The 13,185-nt window shown below is 36.3% G+C and overlaps 1 protein-coding gene across 1 annotated transcript in view; it reads right to left on the bottom strand.

Annotated features, from left to right (window-relative positions):
- The window catches only part of EYS (eyes shut homolog), a 1,801,461-nt gene that overhangs the window by 584,761 nt on the left and 1,203,515 nt on the right, over positions 1–13,185 (bottom strand). Inside the window, exon 25 of the mRNA XM_026455461.1 lies at positions 9,599–9,711. Within this exon, the coding sequence (XP_026311246.1) occupies positions 9,599–9,711 (113 nt within the window). The remainder of the gene's footprint in view (positions 1–9,598; positions 9,712–13,185) is intronic.

The raw sequence follows: 13,185 nt of genomic DNA, 5'->3' as shown, positions 1-13,185 counted from the left end.
TCATGTTAATGCATAATGAATTTGTCATTTTATTTTATAAGAATTAATAAAGGAAATAAGGCAGAGTAGGAATCACAAGAAATCTATCTCCCTACCTAGACAACAATTGTACTGGCACTCCATCTCAAAAAAAAAAAAATATATATATATATATATATGTATATATATATATGTGTATATATATATATGTATATATATATATAATTTTTTGAGATATATATATGTGTATATATATATATATATAATTTTTTGAGATGGAGTCTCACTCTGTCACCCAGGCTGGAGTGCAGTGGCGTGATCTTGGCTCACTGCACCCTCTGCCTCTTGGGTTCAAGCAATTCTCCTGCTTCAGCCTCTCAAGTAGCTGGGACTACAGGTGTATGCAACCACGCCAGGCTAATTTTTGTATTTTTAGTAGAGATGGGGTATCACCATGTTGGCCAGACTGGTCTTGAACTCCTGACCTCATGATCCAACTGCCTGGGCCTCCCAAAGTGCTGGGATTACAGGCATGAGTCACCATGCCTGGCCCAGAATATTTTTGATGGAACTATTTTGAAATAGTGAAGTCTATTGAAGGTTTACAACGTTCCAGGTGAAGGCTTCTAAATTAAATTGTGATTAATTTTGGTCAGTTTCAGCTCTTAAAACAGTAGCATGCACCCACGCCCCACTTCTTAGTCATGTGGCAGGCAGGTGTGTGCATGTTTCTGGTGCAGTCTGCACACAGCTTGTGAGGGCCATGTGGACAGAAAGGATCCTCTTCTCCACATATTAGACATCTGTGCTTTGATCACTGATTACTGCTTCTGATAATATAGCTGATCAGTGAAATAGATAGTGGTCATTGTCACACTTCCCCCACATTGTTGTTACTCCCTACCACCTTGAACTATTTTTCTCCTCACTGTGAAAAGTGTCTCTTTTCACACTTTTGGAAGCTAACCACTAAAGATTAGAACATTCAAAAATAACTGCATATATGAGGAAAATTTTTAAATGGCCATCCATGCCCAGGAAAGGATTTATAAAAGACTTGAGAAGTCTTTAAGAAACTCCACATAAAACAAACTCAGAGCTACGTGGATACATATTAAAATCAGACTTTTGAAAACTAAAAATGAAGTGAAACTCTTAAAAACAGCAAAAGAAAATTACTTTTCACATACAAGGATTCTCAATAAGATTAGATTTCTCATCAATAATTTTGTAGGCTAGAAGGTAAAAGTTTAAAATATTCAAAATGCTGAAAGAAAACAACTCTGTAAAGCAAGAATTCTATATTTGACAAAAGAGTCCTTCAGAAGTTAGGAAGAGCTGGGTGCAATGATTCATGCCTGTAATTCCAGCACTTTGGGAGGCCAAGGCAGGTGGATCACTTTAGGTCAGGAGTTTGAGACTAGCTTGGCCAACATTGTGAAACACCATCTCTACTAAAAATACAAAAAATAGCCAGGTGTTGTTGTGTGTGCCTGTAATCCCAACTACTCAGGATGCTGAGGCAGTGGAGTCACTTGAACCCAGGAGGCAGAGGTTGCAGTGAGCCAAGATAGTGCCACCGCACTCCAGCTTTGGTGACAGAGCAAGACTGTCTCAATTAAAAAAACAAAAGGTAGAAATTAAGACATTCCCAGATAAACAAAAGCTAAGAAAGTTTGTTACCACTGGACCTTCCTTGCTAGAAATGCTCAAGGGGAGTCCTGTAGTGTGAAATGAAAGACCCTAGATAGTAACTGTATGTCAAATGAAGAAATAAGAGTAAATTCATAGGCAATTATCAAAGCTAAATGGCTTATAATACACTTTTTGTTTTATAATAATTTTGAATAATTGTTTTCTAAATAAAGAGATTAATACATTAAAATTATTCTAAACGTTAATGTGCCATCAACAACCAAAAGTAGTGGGAACAGAGCTGTTAAAGGAGTAGAGTTTTTGTTTGTTATAAACCCAAGTTAGAGTGTTAATGACTTTAGGCTGTTAATTGCGTGGTAACCATAAAGAAAATAGCTATAGAATGTATGCAAAATAAAATTAGAGAAAAAATTTAAATAATTCACTATAAAAGATAAACTACACATGAAAAGACAGTAATGTAAAAAATGAGAGACAAAAACTATAAAGAATAAGGAAAACAAATCACAAAATAGCAGAAGTAAATCCCTTCTTAGCAATTATTTTAATTATAAATGTTTGTACTCTTGAATCAAAAAACAGAAACCTGCAGAATGGATAAAAACACTTGATTCAACTATATGCTCTCTACCAAAGATTTACTTTAGATCTAAAATCACAAATATTAAATAGATTACAACTGGAAGGATGAAAAAAAAGATTATATGCAAATAGTAACCAAAAGAGAGTGGGGGTTGCTAGCTTAATATCAGACAAAATAGACGTTAAAATAAAAAATGTTAACACCAAAGAAGAACATTATATGTTAATAAATGACTGAATACAGCAAGAAGATATAACATATATAAACGTAGGCGTTCAGTCAGGGTGGTGGGAAAAATTGTAAAATAGACACAAATCTTCTTGGAAGGCTAGAAGGTTTTGCAAAAGCCTAAGGATAGGGTTATGACTGAAGGCAGCCTAATACTCTTACCTTGAGTTAATAGCTTAAAGTAGGTACAAAGGAATGTAAGGGAGTTTATCTAAATAGCTTGTTTACTCATGTGGTCCTAAGACCAACCTTTGATCATTCCTGGGCAGAAGTGATCTCTCCAGTTGAGGGTGACCAGATTAATTATCCACAGTTGTGTTAACTCAAAGCCTTTGTCATTTAAATCTGTGCTCAATAGATGCCTGTAGAGACAGCTAGTCAGGGCATGCATGGCTGTCACAACTCTGTGATCGGCCTGGCCCCTGGCCTTCTCTTTCACTGAATATCAGTGTCTGAGTACATTATTCATCCGTTGTGCAGCCTGGGTCTGTGGGTCAGACCCCAGCATGTGGTGCCTCATGTGAGGAATGCTGCAATGGAATGGTGATTGCGACGGAACCCTCGAAAATGAAGGTGAAAAGGACTGCGCAGTCAGTGAGTCAGTAAGTCATTGGTGCCCGCTCGGGATTTCCAAGTTCGGGGGGATTGTTCAGGCTAGGGTTTCATCATGGGACAACAGTTATCAGCTCAACAGAAGCAGTGTATAAAAGTATTAGAACAGCTGCTTAAAGCTAGTGGAGCCTCAGTTTCACAGGCTCTGTTAAGGGAACTAATGCAAACTATTGTATTCCATAACCCATGGTTCTCAGAAGGAGGTATGCTAGACATAGAGCTCTGGGAACAAGTGGAGAGAAATCAGAAACAACATCATGGGCAATGGGTCCCAGTATCATCTCTAACACTATGAGCTTTGGTGAGGTTGGCTCTGGTCCCATTATACACAGAAGAACCTAAAAAGGGGAAGGAGGAAGAACTGTCACCTACCTTACCACCTCCTTGTCCCTCAGATGTGCTATCACCAGGCCAAAATAACAAAGAGGAAATGGAGGTTTGCTTGAGTCCCCTCCTCTAATAAATTGGAAAAAAGACAAGGGATGTGCTACAGTCATGAGACCCTGTCTTAGGCAAGCGGCATTAGAAGGGGAGTTCTTAGCCTGCCCAGTAATGCAAGATCAACAAGGCAATTGGGTATATAAACCCATTTCTTTTAATGCTTATAAAAATTTAAGAAAAGACATTAGAGGCCAGAGCCATGTGGCCAAGCTGACAATGGGTGGAAGAAAAAGCTCGGTGTCAGGGAAGCTCGTGACACCCCAGGCTGGCAGAAGGCAGAAGCGACACAGACAAAAAGCGCCTAGGGAAGTGCAACACTGCTGCCTCCCTGGGATTCGCACTGCTGCCCTCCAGCTCCATGGGTGACCCATGGCAAAATTTCATGCGTTTCTTGTATATAAGAGACATCCCAGATTATAATTATCTTCTAAGATACAAGTAAAATTGAAGAATTTAAAAGACCTCTTTCTGATAATGGCCACTGTTGTTATTTCTCCCTTACTCCTAAAGTGACTCTCTCCAAATCCAATTTAAGTAAAACAGTAACCGCCAAAGGGAGAGAAATTAAAAAAGAGCCCATGAATTAGTTGAGGAGCAATTAAAAGCCAGCCATACGGAACCATCAAACAGCCCCCGGAATTCACCCATTTTTGTCATTCCCAAAAAATCTGGTAAATGAAGGTTTTGCATGATCTATGTGCTATTAATGCTAATTTGCAACTTACAGGGCCCCTTCAACATGGCCTTCCCTCCACGCAGTGATTCCTCAAGATTGACTTACAATCGTTATTGACTGCTTTTATACCATTCCACTTGCAGAACAAGACAGAGAAAGATTTGTGTTTACAATACCAGCTATCAATAATGAAAAGCCAGCTTGCTGATTTCATTAAAAATTGCTTCCTCAAGGGATGCTAAACAGTCCTACCATGTGTCAGTTTCATGTAAATCAAGCTTTGCTCCCTAGTAGAAAAGAATTTTCTGATTGCAAGGTTATTCATTTTATGGATGATATTTTACCAGCAGCCCCAACGGAGCCAATACTTTTAAAGCTAGTAACTCTGTCATAAAGAATACATATTTAAGAGATTTAATGATTGCACCTGAAAAAGTACAAATGCCTTCTCCTTGGAAGTATCTTGGGTACATACTAACTCCCTGGTAAGACCTCAAAATGTTAAATTAAATACTAGCAACTTACATACCTTAAATGATTACTTAAATGATTATCAGAAACTACTAAGTGATATTAACTGGCTTCAGCCCACCTTAGACATACCTACTGATAAGTTGCAATACCTGTTTTCTATCTTAAAGGGCAATTGAGCCCTGGATTCTCCCAGGTATTTAACTCCTGCAGCAAAAAGGATAATCAAGGAAACAGAACAAACCATTTCTCACAGACAACTAGATTGCATAGACCCAGGCTATTCAATTCAATTGTTTATTTTTCCCACTAAACACTCCCCTACAGGGTTAATAGGACAGATAGCCCCAGTATTATGCTTTCTACAATGGGTTTTTTGCTCACATACTGGGACTAAAACACTCTTTCCCCATAATCAGTAAATTCATAAATTCAGGTCGCAGACAATTCAATCAATTGCTACATTATGATCCTAATATCATCAGGATTTCTTTAAGTAAAAAGGAATTTGAAGCAGTATTGCCATTACCTATTGATTTGCAAATAGCCTTCTCTGATTACACAGGCCATATAGACCATGCCCTTCCTGCTGATAAACTCCTTCAGTTCTTACCTCGTACTTCTGTGATGTTACCTGCAAAAATAGTTCACTCCCCTGTACCTAATGCTTTAACACTATTTACTGATGGTTCTGGTAAACATAGAAAAATGGCCATTTGGTGGAGATCACATAATTTCCTCCTCGTTCTGGGTTTACTAGCACTCAAAAAACTGAGGTTGGGACCTCAATATTGGCTTTGGAGGCATTTTCCGCTCAACCCATCAATAATGTTAGTGACTCTGCTTACTCTGTTTATTTACTGCAGAACCTTGAGACGGCCATAATTAAGTCCACTCTAAAGCCCACCCTGTGTGTACTTTTTGACTTCAGCAATTGCTGAGTCAACATACACATCTTATTTTTATTACACACATTCGAGCCCACAGCTCACCACCTGGCCCATTGGCTTATAGCAATGATCAAGCAGACCTTCAGGTTATGACATCACTGCTTGACCAAGACACCCAATCACATCAGTTCTTCCACCAAAACTGGAGAAACTTAACTAAGCAATTTCAACCTACCCAGAGACTAGCTAAACAAGTTATTCTGCAATGTCCAGATTGCCAGCTCACAGGCATATCCCCTCTTTCAACAGGTGTTAACCCTGGAGGGTTCTAGTCCTCTAGGACTATGGCAGTTATGGCAAACAGATGTTACATCCCTAAATTTGGAAAACTTAGATATGTACATGTGTCCATTGATAACACTCATCTAATTAGTGCACATGCTCTTCCTGGAGAGTCCACCCAATATGTCACTAAACATCTTCATTTAACTTTTGCATTTATGGGGCAGCCCACAAAATTAAAACTGATAATGGTCCACTTATGCCAGCTCACAATTTCAACAATTTTGTCACACATGGAATATCCAACATTGCACAAGCATCTCATATAACCCCCAATGACAGGCCATAATAGAACGTGCCCACTCCACCCTGAAAAATATGCTCAAAAAAGGGAGAGTATGAGTAAGGACCCTGCAACACTACTAGCACAAGCCTTATTTACCCTTAATTTTTAAAATTCAGATAAATTTCAATCAGCTATGGAAAAGCACTCATGAAACCTGGAAATTTTATGGAAAGATGTAAACAGTACTGAATGCTGTGGTACAAATGAACTGCTAACATGGGGAAGCGGATATGATTGTGTTCACACCCCCTCAGGTCCTCTTTGGATTCCAGCATGACACGTCAAACTATACCATGGCTAGACCCAACCTGGTACCAGAAATGAAGAAAAGGATCCTATAGGACCCGCAGCCCCGGACATTACCTGGGGGATGCTGAAAAAGACAACTCAAGAGGCTGAACAAATCTTGCTCCAGACACACACATCATTCACTCCAGACAATGTGTTCCTTGCTATGCTTTATTAACCTTTTTTAAGTTCAAGTTCTCTCACTCTGCCTGCATGTGGTACCTGCTACACTCAAACACCCACTTCCCAGCTTCTAACAGTGTGACTGCTTGGCTAAGAGAGATTATCATACACCCAGTGGGGTTCCTTAGTAACAGCACACATGGAACTAAATTCCATAGGGATTGGAAAAGAATGTTGCTAATTATACTCATGCTTGTCTTATGTTATTTACTAATTCTAGGATTCAAAGCCGGAATACGAGCAGTGTCCAGCATGCCTGACCTGTTGCTGCACACATCTGTACTCTTCAGTCAACAAAGCCTGATGTAAAATAACAGAAAAGGGGGAAATATAAGAGTTCAGTCAGAGTGGTGGGAAAAATGGTAAAATAGACACAAACCTTCTTGGAAGGTCAGTAGGTTTTGCAAAAGCCTCAGGGTAGGGTTATGGCTGAAGGCAGACTAATCCTCTTACCCTGAGTTAATAGCTTAAAGTACATACAAATGAATGTAAGGGAGTTTATCTAAATGGCTTGTTTACTCATATGGTCCTAAGGCCAACCTTTGATCATCAAGGGTGCATGATTGCTCTCTACTCAGGGGTTCAGCAAAATTAATTACCCTCTAGTGGTATTTACTTGAGACCTTTGTCATTTAATCTGTACTAAATAAATGCAAACTTCACCAGCTTATTGAAGCCGATGCTGCAGACTCTGGCAGTAGAGCCCTTTAGCCACACTGACAAGCAAAATATCCGTGTCCATGTATGTCTTTCATCTGTCACTGGGTCAGCGTCTGTAGGACAGACCCAGCATATAAACACTTAGGCACCTGATTACAGATTATCAAAATATATGATGCTAAAAAGACAGAATTTAAGGGAGAAACAGATAATTCTACAATAATAGTGGAGAATTCAATAGCTACTCTCAATAATTAATAGGGTCACCATGTAAAAGATAATTAAGGAAATAGAGAACTTAACACAATAAACCAACTAGATCTAACAGACATACACAGAACATACTATGCAACAACAATAGCATGCACATTCTTAAAAGCATGTGGAACATTTTCCAGGATAGACTATATGTTAGGCCACAAATTAAATCTCAATAGAGGAAGGACATATGTCATATAAATTATCTTTTCTGATCACAATGGTTAAAGCTGAAAATCAGTAACAGAACTAAAACCAGAAAATTTATAAATCTGTGGAAACTAAACACTCTTTTTAACAACCAAAGGATCAAGGAATAAATTATAATGGAAAATAGAAAAATACTTAGAGACAAATAAATAAAAATGAAAATACAACACACACCAAAATGTACGAGATGCAGTGAAAGCAGTGCTAAGGGGGAAATTCATAGCCATAAATGCTTACGTTAAAATATAAGAAATCTCAAATTCAACAAGTTAACTACAACTTAATAAGCTAAAAAAAGAAGAAAGAACAATCTAAACCCAAATTAGAGAGGACATTGATGAAAACAAAGTTGGTTGTTTGAAAAATTCAACCACTGTGGTAAATCTTTAGTTAGATGTATTAAGTAAAATAAAAAGAAGACTCAATTAACTGAACTTAATTGATGATACTGTAAATAAAATAGATTTTGTAGTTTTCAGATTGCTCATGCCTAGTGTGTAGAAATGCTTGTGAACATAGGGTGTTGAAGAAACTGGATATCCACATACAACAGAATGACCCAAATAGTTGGACCCTTACCTAAAACCATATACAATAATTCACTAAAAATGGATTAAAAAGCTAAAATTTAAAGCTCTTAGTAGAAAACATAGGAGAAAAGGCTCACAACATAGAATTTGGCCGTTATTTCTTAGATGTCGATATGACACCAAATGCACGGCAATAAAAGAAAAAACAGACATTACCAAACAAAATGGTGCATCAAAAGATATTGTTAACAGAGTAAAAAAACTCAGAATGGAAGAAAAGATTTGCAAATCATATATCTGATAAGAGATTAATAATCAGATTATATAGATAACTTCTAAGACTAAACAAAGAAACAATCCAATTCAAAAATGGACAAAAAGTCAAATAGAAATGTCTCAAGAGAAGGTATACAGATATCCAACATATATATGAAAATCTCAAGAGAAGATACACAAATATCCAATATACACATGAAAAGATGCTCAATAACATTAATAATTAGGGAAATGCGAAACAAAACTGCGAGGCTCAAATCATCCCACAGGGCTTCTAAAGGAAAAGAGTGCTCAAAAATCCAGATGGCTAGAGCTTCTCTGGTCTTGCATGAGGAACGACCTTACACTGATTAAGATGCGATCTTTTATGCTGTCCTGTGATCAAATAACCTGCCTCACCATGATATCTTACTTCTCCTTTTCCAATTTACCATAACACTACCAAAATAACCCCTTTTATAAAGGGTCATTTTAATTGTGTGAGTTCCCTCTTAATAATATCAGGGAAGAAACAAAATTTTAACTACTTCTTAACAATGCATGAATGGCTAATATTTTCTTTGTGCTATCTCTTTAGTTCACCCAATTAAAACATGTTTGGAGATTTCGGTAGCCAGAAGCAGAGTCTGAAAGAAATATACCTCCAATAATGGAAACTGAAGAACAAGACAACTTTTTAAGAGCGATAATTTGGAGATAGGATGTATTTTAGCACTCCACACTTGTCAGCATGCTTCATTTTTAAACTAATTCTGATAGAGGATGTTTTCTGACTGTGACATTATTCGTTGGATGGTATATTTTATATAGCACAAAACAGATACCCTTTATAAGTAATGGTCCATCTTAATTGGGATATAGCTTAAAAATTCAATCTGTAAGACACTGAAGTAGAATGTAGGAATGTGAAACAAAAACAAAAGGAATGAAATATACTGCAGCCTTGATTAGATTATTTCCATTGGAAATGATACCTTTTGGTATGGTTATTTGAACAGATTATTTGAAAAATAGCTACTGCTATTTTACCTGCAATTGTTAATGTGATAGTTTCTCACTGCCTTGGATGGAATGAAAGATCTCCAGTTATTTATTTCTATAACTTCTATGCAGCCAGTAAAATTCTTGACTGGTACAGGCATCTGAGAGAGAGAGGAATAGAGAGAATTTATATGATTTTCTTGAATATATTATTCTTGCTTCAAACTGGTCAGGGTTGCAATTGGATTTGGAGGCTGATTTGATTTATTCAACATATTTATAGTACAGTAATTCAAATATTTCATAAATATCAATCCAAAAAGTAATAGGATTTTTCCATATCTTGGCTATTATGAATAATGCTGCAATGAACATGGGCAAAATTATAAAGATATTATGTTTGTGTACACACAAACACTATGTTATTCAACCTTATAAAAGAAGGAAATCCTGCCATTTGTTACAACCTGGATGAAACTGAAAGATATTATGCTAAGTGAAATAAGTTAGACACAAACAAATGTAATTATCTCACTTACAGGTAGACTCTAAAAAAATGAACTCAAATACACAGAAATAGAGAATAAAACTGTGGTTATAAAGCCAAGGTCTGAGGCTGTGGGTGGGGATAAAATGTACAGATTTAGATCAAGAGATAAAAAGCATCAGATATTTAGATAAACAAATCTACAGACCTAATGTATAACATGAGGACTATAGTTAGACCATCCTGGCTAACACGGTGAAACCCCGTCTCTACTAAAAATACAAAAACTAGCCGGGCGAGGTGGCAGGCGCCTGTAGTCCCAGCTACTCGGGAGGCTGAGGCAGGAGAATGGCGTAAACCCAGGAGGCGGAGCTTGCAGTGAGCTGAGATCCGGCCACTGCACTCCAGTCAGGGCGACAGAGCGAGACTCCGCCTCAAAAAAAAAAAAAAAAAAAAAAATATATATTGCATTGTATTTGGGACTTTTGGTGAATGAATAGATTTTAGCTGCTCTTGCTACACACACATGAAAAATAGGTAACTATGTGTGATAATGGATGTTAATTTGTTTCACTGGAGTTACTATTTTACTACCCATATGTATCTTATAATATCATGCAGCCTATACCTTAAATATATACCATCAAATTTATTTTAAAAATTAGTAAGAAGGAATGTCACCTTATTTGTCAAGTTACTCATGCCTATATATCTTAGTACTGTACAGATTACATAGTCACTAATACTTAAAGAAAAACATACATAATTACAGTAAATTATCAATGAAAAAATACAAGAAAAGCTAATACACTCATCCTTCCCATCAAGGCACTACATTTTTCCATCTTTGGCCTGTTTCTTGCAATTTCTTCTCGCAGACATCAATTACCTTGCCCTCTCTGCAGATATCAACACATTAAGAAGAATTGCTCTTCTAGGGATCAAAGCTAACAAAGTAACCTATAAAGACTTGTGATATTTTTTACATGCCTTTTGTGTTCTGCAGCCTGTCCTCCTTAGGAATAAGTTAGGGAAAAATGATAAAAAGATGCTAAGGGTCCAAGAACAAGAAGAGAAGTACATTGAAGAACATTTAATTTGGTGAACAAAAATAACCTAATCATTATGATCATACAATATTATACTAGTAATTACATGTATATCTAAATGTATAGTTATGAGAAAAAGAGAAAGTAAAAGTGAGTATAACTCAGAATTTAATAGTTAGAAATGAGCATTCATTCAGGTTCTGTCCTCTGATAAACTTTTAATATTACTGAAAATGTCAAGCTTAGGTGAACCAAATTATGACCAGAGAAACCACTAAACATACACACTGAAAAATATATTAGTTTTCTTAATTTTTGAATTAAAATTTTACACTATATGCATCTCAAGACTTTGTATCTTATTGAATATATTACAAGTAATTAATAGAATAAGGCCTTTGTCTTGTTTAGAAATTTCAGGATTAATGTTTTTCACTTTTTAAATCACAGTTTAGAACCTTTGAAAGTTTGCTATAGGCTCAAATGTACTGCAGAGACTCTCACCTAGTAATACTCTGTCAAATGTCAAAAATGACTGAACTAGAAAATAAAACAATATTTCACACAGTAAGTTTACAAACAAGTCAAGTAGATTCCAAAGAAACTATTTAATAGAAACATTTGGCTTTTATGTGCTGCAGTTGGGAAAGTACTGATTTGCCATTGTTAAAGTTTTCTGAGCTTTATTAATCTTTAATTTTTAGATTTAATTCTTATTTTTACTGCAGTTATACATTAACTTAGTTTGTTTTTTAAATTTAAAAATAAAGTTTATGTCTGTCTCCTGAAATATTATAGTTTACTATTAAAAAATAAAATGGTCTTATAAAAATGCTTTTGATTATAATAATAGTGAATATTCAAATTTAAATCTGACATAGTTCAGCAATGGCATAAAAGTATGTTTACACTGCAGTACATATTTTTCTCTGTTAAGATCCTTATTATTCATAGGGATAAAAAAGAGAAAATGATAATATTTAAATTAATATAAACACACTAGAGAGCTATGAAAAATGTTCTAAAAATGATTCTATGATTATTGAGATACTTCTCAGAATTCTATAATTCAATTTCATTCACACATTATGAATTTCAAATGCAAATTAATTTATTCACCTTGGACTTTGAAAAATGACAAGAGAAAATTTCCCAGCCATTAGCATTTACATTTGAGTAAATTCAAAATTTCTTCATTTCTTATGTTTTACTAGACTGACCACTCTCTAGTTCTATTACACATTATCTTTTTGCAGTACTGTTAGGAATAGTTAGTTAGGTTGCAAATAAATTCCCACGTTTTTTCACTTTAAATATACAAACAACCTTATAAAATGTGAGTAAAGGACATGAACAGACACTTTTCAAAAGAAGACAGACATGTGGCCAATTATCATGTTAAAAAAACAAAACAAAACAAAACAAAACTCAGCCAGGCACGGTAGCTCATGCCTTGTAATCCCAGCACTTTGGGAGGTCGAGGTTCTTGGATCACGAGGTCAAGAAATCAAGACCATCCTGGCTGACATGGTGAAACCCTGTCTCAACTAAAAATGTAGAACTTAGCTGGTCGTGGTGGCGCGCACCTGTAGTCCCAGCTGCTTGGGAGGCTGAGGCAGGAGACTTGCTTAAACCTGGGAGGCAGAGTTGCAGTGAAACGAGATCATGCCACTGCCCTCCAGCCTGGCAACAGAGCAAGACTCCATTAAAAAAATAAAATAATAAAAAAAATCAGTGATCAAATGCAAATCAAAACCACAATGAGATACCATCTCACACCAATCCAAACAGCTATTACTAAAACGTAAAACAAACAAACAAACAGATGCTGCTGGTAAGGTTGTGGAGAGAAAGGAACGCTTATACACCATTGGTGGGTGTGTAAATTAGTCCAGCCATCGTGGATGGCAATGTAGCAATTCCTCAAAGACTTAAAGACTGAAATACCATTCGACCCAGCAATCCCATCACTGGGTACATACCCAAAGGAATACAAATCATTCTATAATGAAGACACATATACATACACAACACTATTCACAATAGCAAAGACATGGAATCAACCAAAATACCCATCAATAATAAACTGGATAAAGAAA

This window comes from Piliocolobus tephrosceles, chromosome 5 (assembly GCF_002776525.5).
Source record: "Piliocolobus tephrosceles isolate RC106 chromosome 5, ASM277652v3, whole genome shotgun sequence".
NCBI classification, from domain to species: Eukaryota; Metazoa; Chordata; class Mammalia; order Primates; family Cercopithecidae; genus Piliocolobus; species Piliocolobus tephrosceles.
This window is presented reverse-complemented; position numbering and strand designations above follow the sequence as displayed.